Source organism: Cloeon dipterum, chromosome 2, assembly GCF_949628265.1.
Source record: "Cloeon dipterum chromosome 2, ieCloDipt1.1, whole genome shotgun sequence".
Classification (NCBI taxonomy): Eukaryota; Metazoa; Arthropoda; class Insecta; order Ephemeroptera; family Baetidae; genus Cloeon; species Cloeon dipterum.
This window is the reverse complement of record NC_088787.1, coordinates 11,372,920-11,390,250: the sequence shown is the minus strand read 5'-3', so window position 1 is coordinate 11,390,250 and position 17,331 is coordinate 11,372,920. Positions and strand designations below refer to the sequence as shown.

The 17,331-nt window shown below is 40.2% G+C and overlaps 1 protein-coding gene across 8 annotated transcripts in view; it reads left to right on the top strand.

The window, feature by feature from the left end:
- LOC135938002 (uncharacterized) overlaps positions 1–17,331 on the top strand; it is an 85,290-nt gene extending 67,959 nt beyond the window's left edge. For 5 of the 8 annotated variants that reach the window (XM_065481474.1, XM_065481473.1, XM_065481472.1 and 2 more), the window contains 10 exons: positions 844–935; positions 4,308–4,437; positions 12,508–12,614; positions 12,790–12,967; positions 13,026–13,269; positions 13,321–13,483; positions 13,678–13,981; positions 14,323–14,334; positions 14,421–14,503; positions 16,209–17,331. In XM_065481474.1, coding sequence (XP_065337546.1) covers positions 844–935; positions 4,308–4,437; positions 12,508–12,614; positions 12,790–12,967; positions 13,026–13,269; positions 13,321–13,483; positions 13,678–13,981; positions 14,323–14,334; positions 14,421–14,503; positions 16,209–16,431 — 1,536 coding nt within the window. In that variant the 3' untranslated portion in view covers positions 16,432–17,331. Of the gene's footprint in view, positions 1–843; positions 936–4,307; positions 4,438–12,507; positions 12,615–12,789; positions 12,968–13,025; positions 13,270–13,320; positions 13,484–13,677; positions 13,982–14,322; positions 14,335–14,420; positions 14,504–14,833; positions 14,885–16,208 lie in introns of all 8 variants that reach the window. The other 3 variants (XM_065481475.1, XM_065481476.1, XM_065481469.1) reach the window with 3 other exon arrangements.

Here is a 17,331-nt window from a genome sequence, read left to right as displayed (position 1 = left end):
CGCTTGACCATATTTTTGGCAGATTTTGATTCCTGTTTTTGAGATCAGTCCAACGGCGTTTGACAATTTTCAGGGAAACTCTTTCCATTGTGAAATAACGAAATATTTCAAGTAGGGATACGTTATGCAGTTCTCACCACTTGAAAAGCGTGCTAACTTAAATTGAAGCCACTTTTTCAACAAATTTCTGCCCTAATTTTGGCTTTAATTGTATCCTTAGGGATAATTTTATGCATTGTTAACAAGGTTTTTCCAGTTTTTTGCAGCATTAATCCACTTAAAATCTATTTCCCTTATTCAAAAATACAAACCAGTTTATAGGATTTAATCTTTGATTCAATCTCTTCTTTTTGGCCTCATTCTGTAATAAAATTTAAGGAGTTCCCTTTTTTTCCGATGTTCAACCGCCATTTTCCCATGATTTTTATTAAAAACCGTGGATAAAAATTCAACTGGAAAAAACCGATTTAATTTACTGTTCAAAACTTTAACAGCAAAAAAGGCTCATGATCATAAAAATAATATTGATTTTAACGATATTCCTTTCATTAATGTTTATCAAACTGTTCTTCCTAATACCCGTCTGGGTGGGCAGGTGATTTAAAACTAAAAGTAAATCAATTGCCGTTTACATACACGCAGACAGAGTCGGCGCCGCCGCGCGTGATATAAATTCACTTACAAAACGAGTGGATGACTTAAAAGTTTGATCGTTCGGCGGGTAATCCGGCGACCGCTGCGCGCGATTTATGTTTTCTTTCTAATAAACTGTGTAATAACCGGGTAATTCCGATCGGCATGTCTTGGGTGGAGATTTACACTCGTCTCTTGTCCATGTTGCAGACCTACACGCCGCGAGATCGAAATGATATTTCATCCAGAGGATCTCCAAACGCGAACCATGCCCTCAGAAGTCACCATTCGCCGATTCCCAGGTGAGTTTTCCACTGCACTTTCGGCCTGCAAAGCCAATTTGTCGCGAGAGCAGTTTAAAAGGCTCGGCCGGTGACGTCACAATCTTCGAATCGCAAGCCGCGCCCTGCAAAATCGAAAATTTATGCCTTTAAATATCACTGCTTCTTATGCAAATCTTCTGGGTGGATCCCGAATCGCGCAAAAATATGATATTATTGCATCCGAATTTATCGTCTCTCAAATTGAAAACGTGTGCCATTTAACTGAATACGCCTGTCGTGGCGGATTATATTCGCAAAGACCGGATTAATTATTGTTTACGCACCACAAACTGTAAAATTGCCTTTTAAATCCTAGCACACAAACAACATTTCCTGATGCTCCTTCTCTATACAAACGGAATGCTCGCGTAGTATGAATTTCAATGCAAATAATAAAATGCCTGGTACCGTTCTCTTAATGAATCAATGAGTTGCTTCTAGCCGCAACCATTCGATTTAATGGACATGATTTGAGCAGCCGCCGACCAACCGACCGACCGTCCGCAGCCCACGCACTTGAGGCTTATTTTTATTTTCGAAGCCGCTCTCTGCACACACACACAACATGCATACTTCTTAGCACGTGCGAGCGTTGATATTTTTTTTCACAATAATAATTCATCGGCTGCGTGGAGCTGTGTAAGTGTCAAGCCTCAATGTCGCCGCCGCGCGCGCGTTTGAATTCAATGTAATTAATTTCCACGCACCATGTGCACTCCTGCTTGCTCTCGGTTTCGTCATCTACCGCGACTTTTAATCTGCTACAGGCCAGCCCGATTGTAATCAAACTGGGTTTAATCTAGATTCCACGAATTTGAATTCTGGAGAGGTGGAAGAGGTGAAAAATTAGCTTCGCATCAGGTTCTCGTAATGGTCACCAACTGTTTCGGCACCTAAGGCTTTTAAAAAAAATGGCCATGAAATATTTTGCATCAAGCCTATAATAAAAAATTATGTAATAAATTCAATTCTTAACAGGTTCCTTGCAAAATTATGTCTTGCAACTGAATTTTACGAAAAATTAAATATCAGTTAGGCTCACTGTTCTAGATTTGCAGTAATTCGGAAACAGTAGTTGCGGCTAACTGATTTTAAAGAGCAGGCAACGTGAAGTTTCATGGAGAATAAATTTAATCTCCGTTTCCCTTGGTTAGTCATGTTACGGGGCACCCTGTATGTACCGTGATTTGCTGTGCGGAATGAGAAAAAATCAATCCAGGTTGATAATAACATGCCTTTGAAGGAAAGCCGCACCTCCTGTGCCATATACATTTAATCCTGCGTTACCGATTGAAAAAGCACGACGCGTTAATTACCGTGCGGCGTTCAAAAGGTGTGAAAAGTGATTTATTCGCAGGTGCTAGCCGGTTTCAATTTAAATTGGTCACCTTATTCGAAATTGCGAGTGGGCTGGGAAGAAAATGAGCTAAATGTTAAAACTTGGATTGCGAAATTTTTTCCATTTAAAACCATTAAAACCATGCATTATTTACTAAAGATTTTTTAGCTAAAAATGGTAATAAATACTTGGTTGACTTTTATTGTTGCTCTTATCGATTTTGGTCCTTAATTTCCGACTAGTGATTGCCATTTAAAAATAAAATGCAGTTAATTTTCTTGAAATTTTTGGCTTTATTGAGGCCTTGTTTTAGAAAGATTACTCAGTTAAAATTAGTTTATTTCTCCAGCAAAAGTTGGAAAATATATAAAAAAATCACAGTTTTAAGATAAACTAATGCATTTTTGCAGTTTTAAAAATAATAAAATAAAAAACAATTTATTATACCAACTTGATTTTTTTAAAGCCACTAAATTTTCTTCAATTAATTTTCAACGCAAATTAAGAAACAAGTTTTGCTGCTAACATAGAGGAACAATTAAGTAGATCAAGTCGTCTGGCACAAAGAGCACAGAGGGAAGCCATAATTTGGAATGACATTTGAGTTGAGCCCGGCGAGTTTCTCACGTTGGATAAAAAGCGAACGCCCACGTGCCTCTCGCCGCGTGTGTATCTTGATGACTCGTCGCAAATCAAGAGTCGGCCAGCAGCACAGTTGAAATAAATAATAAAAGCGGAGATGTCCCTTAGCTCATAAAAAGCGCAGGCAGAAATCGAAACGAGAGGCGCGGCCGGCGGCCGAGCTGCAGATTAGCAGGTGAATATTATTATTACACTATACATTCGAGTGGCCGCGTGCGTGGGCTGCTGTAAAAAATAAACCTTTAATGCACCACTCTCGCCTGCTCCTTTCAGGGCGGGTCTCGCTCGCCAGAGACCCTTGAGCGTGCGCGCGCGCGCGAGCGCGCGTGCACAGGAAATGCCTCTCCGCGTCAACAGCAGCGCCGGGCCGTGCGTTTAGGACCAGATTTCGGCTCATTATGCCGCAATAAAAATCGCCGCTTTATTGCTGTTTCTCGCCAGCATACTTTCAGCCGATGAATTGGCCCAATACAAATTTGTTTTGTTTAATTTTTGCCCTGCAACTTTTGGCCTTCCCACGGCTAATTTCGTTGCGTGAGAGCGTCCAGAGGTGCTGTCATAAAAGTGATGCTTTATTGGGTTTCTTGCTGGAAGTGGTTAAAATCTAAGATGTTTTTTTTTTGCGAAATATATTTCTTCGAAATTTATGCGAATTTTTTTCATATTTCCCGTCATAAACTAATAAATAGAGTCATTCTCACAATCAGATCATTTTAACTGCGCACTACTGTCCAAAATGGCGTTTGTTAGATCCAGAAAAAGGTCAAAACCGAAATGATTTTTTTCGTTTCTTGAACTCGTCAAGGGCAAAAATTAACAAACTTTTTAATAAACCCCAAATTTCTAGCCAAAAATAGATGGGGACAGTTAAAGATGAATATACATTAAATTGTTGAAAGCATTGGAAATATATATATTTTTTTAATTTTCAATGAAAACAGCTCTAAAATTGAACAAGAATATTTAGCTTCAAGTAGGAATCCGGTTTGGGCGGTTATTTAATTGATATTTAGTTAAGTCATCACTGCTGGCCGTTGAATTCGCAATCTCGAATCTCGCTCGAGTGAAATTCAGGCGAAAAGAAACGGAAGCCCACGCGCGCAGAGTGCCTCTCTCGCGCAACAAAGTCAATTAAAGCCGAAAATCAGCAGGTCTGATTATGCCCGCCCATCAGCGCCAGTTTGGAGCTGAAATTGAAAGGCCCCGATTTGAGATTATATTCATAATTTCGAAGGCCACGCGAATCCGGCTGTCCACGTCGTCTCGTGCATATTTTTTTCGTATTTTCCCGGTGCCTCTCTCTCTCTCTTTCTCTCTTTCTGCTGTTGATACTGAATGTAACGCGCGTGTGTGTGTTGTGTGCCCAACAGGTTCCACTTCCCACGCGGACGGCCACCACCGCAACACGAACACGAAGCCGCGAGACACGCGGTCATCGCGCTCTTCAAGACCTTCCCCGCCGAGAGAGCTACCAGAGACAACTTCGCAGACATCGCCAAGGTGCGTCCCTTTTTTCTTTATCACTCCCAGCGAACACACCCTTTGCCCGCCGCCGCCGCCGTCGACGGAGGAGCAGCCAATTCAATAATTTCTCTCGCCAGACAAGAAGTAATTTTAACAGAGTAATTTACAAACAGATGATATAGTATAGTTATTAATAGATCAAATTGTTTAAATAAGCATTTTTTTCTTGTCACAACTAAAATGGCAATTTATTTTTTATTGATTGTGTTTTGCTAAATATTAAACTTAATTATTTTTTATCTTTTATTATTAAAATTTTAATTCTTTGCGTTATTTGTTTTTATTTTATACATTATTAATATTTTTGTATATATTAAGTTTGATTTAATTTATATATGGGGGGCTCACACTTTCCGCTCACTCACACTTCTCGCTCTGATGGGAAGATTCAATGTTAATCCCTATCCTAGCGAGAAGTGTGAGTTGGGCGAAAATGGTGAGTCTGCCATAATTTCCCAATACTGTTAAATTTTGAATCAAATTGCAAATTATAATATCACCTGTTTATTTATTAGTTATTTTCGGTTTCGGTCAAATTAATAATTTTATTGCGAAATTCAGGAATAATTCTAAATACCATTAAAACTATTTATTTAAGTTCATCACAGCATCCTAGTCAAGCACACATGATTAAAGAATTGAATCTGGACATTTACCTCATTTTTAAAAATATTATTTGCTTAAAAGCTAGATCCACGCACTGATCCACATGTCCAAGAGTGTAAATTGTTTCAAATCTCAAAACCTAATTTTACTTTCGAAAATTAATAAATCATTACGAGGGCTTCAACTAGTGCTTGAGAAAAGCCTAAAAAGTAAATTATTTGGCCTTCTTTCAGCAAGCAAAGAATGTCCAAATTCAATTTCTGTTATCACCTGCAAATCAAAATAAATAAAAACCCAGAGCTCACCATTAAAATTTTTTTTAAAACGATCCTAATACGTTTTTTCTTTGCAATTTGAATAATATATCCATATCATTGGCGAAAAGTAAATATTGACCTTAAGATAGATTGACTCGCTGACACGCATTCGTTGGCCCTGTGGATTTACGCGAGCCCTGGTTGATGATTTGTCAAGACACCCGAAAGCCAGTGCCTGTATTACGTGTAGACGTGCGTTTTTAAAAAAGGCAACCGTGCCCTGCAGAATCGATTTCAAGGATTGATAAATAATGCTAATAGTGGCTCAAATTAGCATGCCTCGCAGCGGCGACGCTAGTTCAACCGGGGATATCCTTATTGGTCAAGTCTCGATGCAAATAAAACGCAAATAAACACAATGTAATTGGAAAGTGAAACAATTTATTTTTCTTTCCTGACTGCGGCGATGATATCTGATTACATAAATCGAGAGATTGCGTCATTTTGAGCAGCGGAAAAGGTTGAAAAATCTTTTGCAGGTACAATACTCTTTATTTTAATTTAAACGCTAATTTAAAGTAAAATCAATGTGGTTTGCAATAATTTCTAAACTCATGAGCTGCGCAAAAATAGCCTCTTCCAAGGACACGAGCGTTAAACAAATTCAACCGTTTAAAATTTTGATCTGTCACTTCAACAAATATTACTTCTTAAGATTAAATGAGGTGTCAAGATTTATTTTCAGTAGCTAACCGTCTGAAAATCAATAAAATCAAGCCGGCTACATCAGCTGGAGCACCATATTAAAAAATACAACCGATTTTATTTGTGGATGAGCAGAGTACCTTTTTGTTTTAGAATTCCACTGCATTTTTCACCTTTTGAGCTTTGGAGAAATTTAAGTGTGACCTTTTGAAACATTGTTTTCCTGCCGGAACATTATTTGCGATTTTGCAACGGCTGTTCAGGTGGGGAAAGGTGGACAATCGCCAATTAACAGATTCATATCGCTCTCGGCGAGCCCGTGCACTCGTCTCGTTGTTTAATAATTCATACACTCGGCACAAACAGAGTGCGCTCTCGCGAGATCACTTTCTCAATAATAAGAATGATGCATTGCGCCCATTAATGCGCCATTATCGTCTTTCTCTGCGGCTCGGTTTCACGCTCGCGTCCATTCTTTTATTCCCAAAGGCGAACGAACACAAGTGCGGCGGATAAATAAAATTCCCACGCGCGCTTTAAATGCAACAATTATCATCGGCCGCTTATCTTAATTCCCGCGCGCAGTCGTGTGCGGCGCAATGAAAGGAGCATGACCTCGCGCGCGGACGCCGCAGGAATTCGAGTTTCTCGTGCGAATTTTCACTCATTAATTTTACAAACAAGCCTGCGATAATCGCGTCCATTGTGTCTTCGCACACAGTGTTTGCTACTGTGTTTGCATTTCTCGCGCTTTGACAGTAATTTAAAGGGCTGGGAATTTAAGACGAGGTATCTTTTAGATAAAAATATGACTAATGGTTTTGATGGTTTTCTGAGCAATTTGTTTTATTGATCTTCTGGCCAAAAATTCAGTTTCAGTAGCGACTTGCAGTTCTTTTAAATAGAGCCTAAAAATTTAATTTAGCAATATTGATTAATTTCAACGCAAATTAATCAAATTTTGGGCTCTGAAGACAGTTTTAGGTGATTTTTAATTTGTGGCTTAAAATTAGTTCTTTTCACCATTTTTTGCTTTTTATATCGTTTTATGCCGCAAACAGATGGCACCACCGTATGCTTCCCATTTTAAAACCTAACATTTCCACTGCGATTTTACACACAAAATGTTTTTTTTATTTTCAAAAATTGTTTTTATACGTTTCTACGGCGGTTAGCTGGACAGATTTTTGGCTTAAGCACCTCAAAAGAAATTATTTTCAGTGCAGAGTTCACAATGAATATGGAACCGCAGTGACATTGCCGTAAAAATTAGCGATAAAATTGGTTCCCACTGCGCAGATCCAATATGGCGTCTGAATGTGGAAACCAAAAGCTCTCTTTGGATTGCCGTACGAGTGTCAAGAGTTTGTTTTTACGATCCAAAAGACACAATTAGTTCAAGTAATGCAAATTATGTCACAATATTGACGAAAATTTGTTTTTTTTACGCATTTTAACGTTACCGTTTTACTCCACTGGACGCCATATCTGCGCGTCGCACGAATTTTGTCCCCGCTGTTAAAATCTAAAATAACCACTGGCGCTATCTACTGGCGGCTTCGAATCGAGGTATTTTTGTGCTCAAATAATGTCTTAAAGTAAACCAGACGTCCAGAAAAATCGCCGACTGTCTAAAATTCCCAACCCACTCTGATCACAACATTTTTATTTTCCCTCTGTTGCCGCTCTCAATTAACGCCTAGGTGCTAACTTTTTCAATCCACGTATATTAATTAGCCAATTTGTGCAATGTTGGCGTCGGCTCGCTGAAAACGGGCCACTCTATGGGCTTTCCAAACACGCAACTCTACTGTTATACCAGTACGAAAATCAACTTGTTTTGGCCGTGGTGCGAATTGTTTTTGAAATAGTGCACGCATGTTTGTTTACCTTCGCACTCTAGTAGCGCTTAGCTAATTGAGCCTTGTGTAATGTTTAATTTTGGCTATCTCCAAACAAATTTCTTCTGTTTTTGCCTGCAAATATTTGGCGATGGGAGAATAATGAACGTTATCGTCGCTCGAGAAACGCGAGCGACAGTATAAAAATATATAAAATGCTCAGAGTATACGAAGAAGCAGTCCAGCTTTTGCGATTTTTGCGTAGGCTCGCGGTGCAGCTCACCGAAACCAGTTTGCCCTCGGGAAAATGGCAGCAGCCGGGCTTTCCTCGCCAGCAGACGCCGCTTATCTGCCGATTATTTTTTGAGCGGAAAAATAACGCCGCGCACGCTGATAAAAATAAACTGCAACGACGCTCGGTCAACACTTTTCAAGGTGTGACCAAAGACAAGAAGTGCACAATTTATGAGGCGGAGTTTTTCTATTTTTTCCCTTGCGTCTCGGGAGAAAACTCGACTCTTTTGATTTCTGCAGAAACTGGAATGACAATTTTCGTTGCAAAATGATGGTGTGCGGACGGGTCGGGCCGACTTCGTTCTCACTCGATTGGACGGCGCGCAGGTGAGGCCTGCTGGTGTGCGGGGGACCTTGATCCGCACTGCTTGCCGCGTTTGTGACGTAACTTTTGACACATGTCGCATGAAATTATCGCCAGCAGCGAGTGCAGTGGAAACCGAGCCGCGCGGAATTGGGTAGAGGCCGTGCGTTCAATTAAATTAATCAGTCCGAAAAGATGGTGATAATAACACGCAGCCGTACATGGAGTATCAAGGCGATGAGTCCGAAATCGAATCCCGCGTGGATAATTGGGACAAATTTTTGTTGCAGCCGCGAGGAAATCGGTCTGACCTTCCTGTCGCTGCCAAGAAGTTTCGTTTTCTGGCATGCAGGCTCTTGTTGTGACCTTCCACCGAGAAAACTTCTAGACAATTTTTTTATTAATATTTTCATTTAAATCCATAAGTCCAGCAACCAATCAGCGTTTTATAGACAAGAAGTGATAGAGGAAAAATCCCAGTCTAGTTTTCTGCAAAGCAGCCGTTGCGCAAGTGCCGAGAAATCTTCCCGGCCGCGGCCGCAGCGTGAAAATATCATTAGCGAGGCGATTTGTCGGCCGATGCAAATGCGTGTTGCGCTCTCGGCGAAATCGTCGTGCTCCTTCACACTCAATAAATCGATCAGCGTGGATGCGTTTACGTACTTGGCTCCGTACACGGCGCTCACACACATACACGTACACGCACAACACTCTGAATCTCAATTATTGAAGGTTTCAAGCGCCGCTGAACCGACTGGGAATTACACAAGTGCAATTTTCTCCTGGCGCCGGCCAGCGAGCAGTAACGTGCCCTGGGAAACGCAAATCTAGCTGCGCTTGATCAATGTAATTTCGAATTGTTACTGTGAGTTATGTTTAGGATGAGAGCAGTTATTATTGCTGGTTTGAAAGTTCTCGTTTCAAGACGGGGAGAGGAAATCGTAAAAAGTGGCCCTTTTTTCAAGAATGCATCTTTATAAAGAGAAAGAGGAAATTGTTTTTGATAGAATTCCAAAAAGACTGAAAAATAGGGGAATCGAAATTGGAATAAAATGCTTGGGACTTACACCAAAAAGTGTCACAGTTTGATATTCATATGATTAAAAACCTCATGTCAATATCATCGTTAAAATATAGTAAATATTGCCTAAATTTGCAACGTTTCTGGATTGGACTTATTTTAAAATTAATTGAAAACGCTCTAATCAGATCAGCTGATTCCCCTAGCCAATGTCATCTTGTCTCATGCCAAAATAAATTATTGCATCATTAAAAAGAATAGTTTGTTGATGAAGATTATGAAGTAAGCTCTTTGTTAAAGTCATTTCCTTTCCTTCATCTAAAGAACATGAATCATTTGGATCGTGAGACGCTAAAAAATCGAGCAAGGGTGATCTGGAAAGGGCCGTGACGTGCCAATGTAGCCCTCGTGATCGCGAAAATGTGCTTGGTAATGTCGGCAACGTTAGTGTAGGTCAAGCAGTAGCGATTCCGACTTATTCGAGGGGCGAAAATTCATTCCGCTCCAACCTTGAATGCTTCACTTTTTTCACTGACAATGATGGGCAGAAAGGCTGTTCGAAAGGCCGCATTTTTCAGCGCTATATGCACTCTGCAATTGGTCTGTTGCGCAAATGCGAGATTTACAACTGCATATATAAAAATGCAGCTTGGTCTGGCTTTCAAAAGAGCCTTTTCGTGTTTCGCTTTGCCGGTGTTAATTGGACAGATTTATTTATCCGTCTATCCGTTGTGCTATGGCGAATCGGGGTCACCATTTCGAAAATTGACAAAGGCGGAGAGTTTATGCTTTGTTTGTCCTACCAAAATATTTCTACGACTAGATTTCAAATAATTCAATAGAAAGAGATTTTCAGGCCAACAATGAACATTTTGCATTGTTGGCTAGATCAAGTGGTTCTTTGTGAGGAATTTAGCATTTTTTTATCTCCACTGTCACACTGTGTGCAATAATCAAATCAAGACCAAGTATGTAACAGTAAAATTTCATATTTCTTTTAATATCTCGAGAAATCAAAAGGTTTTGGCACAATGTTTTCGCTTTATTTTGATTCCTCTCGTCGCGATCCATCAACAGCAACCAAGGAAGTTTTCCAATTTTTATACAGTCCTTTAGCAAATGGAATAAGGATTTGTTCCAATTTTTTTTAGCATATTTTCCATCATCAGACAGTTTTATCACAATTTTAAACATTTAACTTCTGCGCTTGTTTGTAAAATGCGGGTCACATCGATCTTTAGCATACTCTAGAAACCTGGTTGTAGGGCCACACAGAATTCAATTTTAGGCGTTGTGTTTAAATTCCACGCAAAGAACGGCTCTTTTTGTTTCAAATTACTGGTGCACAAGCATCAAGCCTCTTAAATTAAAACACAAAGCACGCTGGCTCTTTATGCCGCGGCGCGGTATTTGCATACGCATCTCTGGCGAAAAGATTAGCATAAATCCCGGGTTGCAGGGGCGCACCCTTCCATTCATGCAACGCGGGCGAATAAATATTTGCCTCGGCATGCAAATAAATAGCTCCGCGCCTCCAGCCGCAGCCAGTCAGCGTAATTTCTGTCTATTTATTTATTGTAATCCACTTGTTGCACCGCGCGCTCTGGCAGCCTTGAATCGGCACAATGAATTCTATTCGCATCTCAATCCTCTCGTAACTGTTTTGTACTGTATTTCGTGTGGGACTGTCGACCCATTCAGCTGCTCTCTCTATGACAAATTCACTCGCAGGCAGGTTGACAATCGATAAATATGCTTTTCCACACACGCATATCTCCTGTCCGCCGCCCTTGGCAGCTCCGTCCGACGCCTTTATTACGACCGTCGTGAATTAAGGCCGCCGCTTGATATTATTTTCCATGTGTTAAACGACGATCGTTGTTTTCGCTTGAAAAATTCCTGTTGCTCAGCTGAGAAAGGGAAATAAAACATTTTAGTTATGAGATTGTTTGGTGACGATGTTTCTCTTGGGAAAAATCACCACAGACATTATAGGGGATTAAATCGTGACAAGAATTGAAATTTATTCGAATTGTTGCCTACAATGATCACAATAATTTTTTTCTTAATTGTGCAATAATCAAAAGAGGACCTTGCATGCTACAATTTAGCCAATTTTCTCCAAAATTTATATCGCTGGACCATATTTTCTTGTCAGACTTCGATTCCTCTCGTCGAGATAATGGTGCATGAAACTGTTTTGGGGAAACTCTTTGTTGTGAAATAAAATAAATCCTCACCATTTGAAAGCATGCTAAATTTAAAGCTACCTTTCTCAAAAGTTTACTGGCAATTTCAGCTTTAACTGAATCCTGAGGGATTAGTTGTTACATTGATAATAGTTATAAATCCTCTTGAAAAGTGTAATCAAAAGTGTTAGAAAATGTCAACAGATGGCCTTACCGTTCATTTGCAAGTTTCAGCACTGCTACTTTAGCATTTCATAATCCGTTTTTTATATTCCTGCTCAAACGACCAATTTTATTCTTTTTACTGAAATAAATTCATGGAACTGAACTGCAGTAAACTATCCACGCAACGAGGATTCGTGTTCATAATATAGATATTTAACCAGAGAAAAAAATTCTGACAGATTTAATTGCTCAAAAATATTACTTGTCCAATTTGAACGCAAAATAACCAAATTAATTGTTCTTGAGGAACGCTTAAACACAGTTAATTATTTTGTAAAAGCAATCATGCGAAACCAAAGCCGATATAATTGCAGAAAAACATCCGCAATTACACGTCTTTTAAAATCAATTTTCGCCGTTTCAATCGGTCCGATTATCGAGCGAGACGAAATTAATTTCGCAGTCACGAGAAACACGCGAATCAGTAAATGTAATCCCCGGCGAGAACGGTTAAACTAGGAAATTTACGAGCGAGAACAGGTTGCTGCAAGAGTGATCGTAAAATTAATATTATTTTCATATAAAGGACTGCTGAAGATCCGCTTGCCGCCTTCCATTAGCATAAATTTGCCTGGAATCATTTTGTGAATGCTTCTGATTGCAGGCGTGCGGATTCCCGATGTACTGGAAGATGCCCCTGTACCTGGCGTGCGGAGGAGACGCGACCGGCGGCGTCGTTTCGCTGCAGACCTACCTTGAACTCTGGAGCAAGTAAGCTATATAGTCCTTCGATTTCGCCGTAGCAACTTAATTGCACACTAACGCCAAACATGTCGTGATTTATGAAGCAGTAAACCTCATTTTTCCTCACTTGTTTACCGTTTGTCGCAATTGCTGGACAGTTTCGGACCATTAATTGCTTAAATATTTATCATCTTTTCCATAGAATTTGCTCGGGAGGCAACGACGAGGCGTCGCGCATGGTGTGGCTCATGACCCGCGGCCAGCGGCTGTGGCTGGCGCCTGAAGACCTGGCGCCGATGGTGCAGGACGTCGTCGACACCCACCCTGGGCTCAGCTTCCTCAAGGAGGCCACCGAATTTCACTCCAGATACGTTCACACTGTAAGTAAAAATCCTCAGCATTCATATTTAAATTAAAAAAAATTATTGTAAATTCCAGGTGATAGCCCGAATCTTCTACTGCGCGAACAGATCCTGGAGCGGCCGGCTAACGCTGGCGGAGATCCGCAAGTCACAGCTTTTGCAGGCGGTGCGGCAGCTGGACGCCACCTCGGACATCAACCAGGTGACGCAGTTCTTCAGCTACGAGCACTTCTACGTCATCTACTGCAAGTTCTGGGAGCTGGACCGCGACCACGACCTCTTCATCGACCGCAACGACCTGGCCAGGCACAACGACCACGGTAAATTTTATTATTTGCAGTTGAGATTTGATTTTGAATCGTTTTTTGCAGCCTTGTCGACTAGGATGATCGACAGAATTTTCTCGGGAGCGGTGACACGGGGCAGGAGAACTGCCAAGAAGGGTGATGAGAGAATGAGCTACACAGAATTCGTCTGGTTCCTGCTTTCCGAGGAGGACAAGACGCACCCGACTGCTGTGGAGTACTGGTTCAGGTATTTTTCTTTCAATAATTAAAAAATGTAGATATTTTTAACTGCAATTGATAAGTAGTTTGCATCATATGCAAATTCTAAAACAATCTAATTTAGTTTAAAGTCCAGTTTGCACCTACCTTTGAAAATTATAAATTGAAATTCCTCGGTATTTTATGTTTTAAAATTTATTTTAATTGGAATTATAATTTCAGGTGCATGGATCTGGACGGCGATGGCTTCCTATCGATGTACGAACTGGAGTACTTCTACGAGGAGCAGCTGCAGCGGATGGAGGCCATCGGCATGGAGACGCTGCCCTTTGAAGACTGCCTTTGCCAGATGCTGGACATGCTCCGACCGGAGGTGCCCGGCAAAATCTCCCTGCGTGACCTCAAGAAGTGCAAGCTTTCGCCCTTGTTCTTCGACACCTTCTTCAACCTCGAAAAGTTCTTGGACCACGAACAGAGGGACCCGTTCGCTACGCAGCCCAGGGAGTCTGCTCCCGACGGCACTGAGGTATGCAAAATCTCAATCCTCAAAATAAAAACGAAACTTTGTGAAAAACTTATTTTTATATCTTTTTAATGGCTGAAATTTTTCTTGGTTTATTTTAAAATTAAATTTATACAGATTCTAGTTTATATTGTTCAATTGTAAGTGTTTCATAAGGTTTTTCCATTAATTTTAATTCCTTACAAATGCAGTCAAAATTTCAAGTATTTTAAATTACTTAAAACTGTTGAAAAAATCTAGGTATTTTGGCTCAAAATCAAATATTATTTTTAAAACAGTCTACAAATTTATTCATTAAACTAAAAAAAATATTAATTTTCTCGTTTTTCTCTTTGCTCTGCAAGCTGGACGATGTGGAAAGTACATCTTTTCTATAGTACATCACCACCATTGAAACTGCAAAGAACCCGGACTAGAAAATCTAAATTGCCTTTCCTTACAGATGTCTGATTGGGACCGGTTCGCTGCCGAGGAGTACGAGCTGCTGGTGGCCGAGGAGAGCGGGCCGGACGCGCCGGACGACCTGTACGTTGCAAAGACGAAACCGAGTACAATTTAAAAAAAGCATTCTTGAGAAATAACCGCGCAGTTGCGAGCGGCCGCGAAATCGAAAAGAAAATGCGGCCGCAGCCTCTCCCGAAGCAGCTACCTACACAAGTCTTCACTAAACTCTTTCAGTTTCTGGCAAACACGCGGGCCTCTCGTCTTTGCCGAAAATAACCAAAACGCAAACTGCACTCCTGCTTCGCGGATGTGAAAAGCATCCATTCGGGAAGTCGTGCAGCCGCGGGCTTAGTGGTCGGTGGTGGCGGCGTCTGCCAGCTTCTCACTCTTCTGTGTCTTGCTCGGTTGCAGGGCAGATGAGATTTAGTAGTAGAGCCGTTCGAGCCCGACCCCAGTTGGGCAGTAAGTAAACTCGAATGCGTGTCTCTGCACTATCTAAGTGGCGATTTTTAAAACCGCAGACACCCCTAGTTTGCATGACTTTCTCACACGCTGCATGACTATTTGTTAGACATTTCTAATACACGCCTTAATCGCTCTAATAATTTTAACTGAAGATTTTTTGGTAAAATAACAAAATCTTAAATTTCGTGGCATATTTCAACAGGAAGATTTTGAAGGATTGACTTGATATTCTCTGATGGTGAAATTTTGTCGGCATTTTGAAGTGCTTGTTGGCATTTAGCTGTCAGTAACTCAACAATTTATTTGAATCACGAAGGTCATCACTGTTTGAGGACCTTTAAGATGTTAAAAATGAAGTTCTAATTATAATTGAATAACCAGAAAAGAGTAAGCTCAGCTGTTAGTTTAAAATTGTGCAAATTAATTTCCAAATTTTCGATACTGTCCATATTTAAAAAAAATATACCGATTTTCTGGGTTTAAATCAGTTAAATCTTCCTTTTGTAAAATTTGATATCTTGACACGATAAAAAATGCAGTTTTGGCCACTGGAGTACTTCTTCAGTGACACTTGGTTTTTAAAATTTCAACTTAAACGTGCACTTTTTAAAATTTTGGTTCCTAATTTTTGCATATAAAATATTTCAACGCCTTGCAGATGCCAAATTTTATGTGAGAACATTTAAATCGTAAGAGATTTTTATTTTAATTAGCTAAAGAAGCCATTTCTTCATTATTTTCATGCTGATCGCTAGATCAAGAAATGGAATTTATTTATTTTCTTGACGTTTTCTTGACGGGAACATTCTTTGAGAGTCTTCTTCGGTAGTATTTTTTCTAATTGGTTGAATATTTTGCTTTTATGCTCTCTTTGACTTTGGTCCTATTTGTAAAATGCAAGATGATTTAATTAAAAAAATGTAAGAAAAATTGTAAACTGTCAATCTAAAATCTAAATAAGCTTGAACCTGCAGGTTCGACCGTTTCCCCTAAAGTATATGCACTCCTTTTTAAAAATTAGTCACAATAAAGTTTTGCACAGCCGCAATAAAACACACAGTGTTGCTTACCACAAAATTCGGCCAAAACACTGCATGGCTTTGCGGAGACTGCTGACCGTCTCGAAAAGCAAGAGCTTTTATATTTATTTCGTAAATGTCTGAAATTAAAGTTTTGGCAAAATCAAGATGCAACAGAGGAAAATCTTTAAAATTAAATAAAAATATATAAATCCAGAAACCAATTCTCCTCTGGCACCCTTGATTTGCTAAAATTAATTGAAATTCAAAGTAAAAACTAACCACGAGCCTCTTTTCAACAGGATGATGTACAGCGACGACATGAGCGAGGACGACGACGACGACGAAGACCTTTTGTCGCCGAACCTTGACCGGCTGGACGAGCTGGCCGAGCAGCAGCTCAAACTGAACAGGTCGCTGCCCAAGGACGAGGACGCGTGGGCCGACCTGAGCAATCTGTCCGCCCTGGACGGAGACGAGGACTCAGGGGACTACGCCGGCGACAGTGACGACTACTCCTTTTGAAGCCGTGTGTGACTCTCGTCGTTAGACTTCGCACGTCAGTTCGCTTTTTTTGTAAATACATACGCATTCTGTGGCCTTTGAACTGGCGAACGTGCCTTGGACTGACCCGTTGTGGAGGAGCAGAAAACTCAGTTCGTGTCGTTGATTTTTTTTTCTTAGTCTGAGAAGGAATCTTGACAGAATAAGTGAATATTTGAAGAAGCTCAATTTGATTTGTGTGCTTGTGTCAGCGATCGAATGAATTCAGCAGGTTGTGAATGCGTGATTTTGCTTTTAACCCTCACTTAGGTTTGCGAGAGACGAATTAACAATTGTTCTCCCACCCCTACCGCAGAGTATTTTGTTTAATTTTCACCGACTAAACCGAAACGCAGGTTTTCCTTTGTAAAATTTGGAACGCGGATCATTTTGAGATTAATTAATTCACCGTCTGCCGCATCACACGTGCACAGCTTTACGAAGCGTCTAGTCTGAAATGAAGATGATAATAATAATTAAAACAAAGAGGAGAAAATCCGTGCCTTCTGAGTATGAGGCCTTTTGTGAGAGCAATTCATCGTTTTGATCCAGAAAATACGCCTATTGTAGTTCAATATAATATGTATAATTATATCACACACAATTACGCATACATATCTAACTCATTTGCGTTTAGATAACGGATTTGTCGAATCCACCAGAGCAGTCCCTCCATCCACCCCTGAGACTTTCACATTTTTACATTGTAAGCATGAGAAAAACAAACACGCATGTGAATACATAAACGTTATGTGTTATTACGATTACTATATGATGATATATAAATAATTGCATTATTGTTTAAATATTTATCACACACATGAGAGCTATTCTGTATATTGTGACGCATTAAAATAAATAAAAATCAATAGAGATAACAGA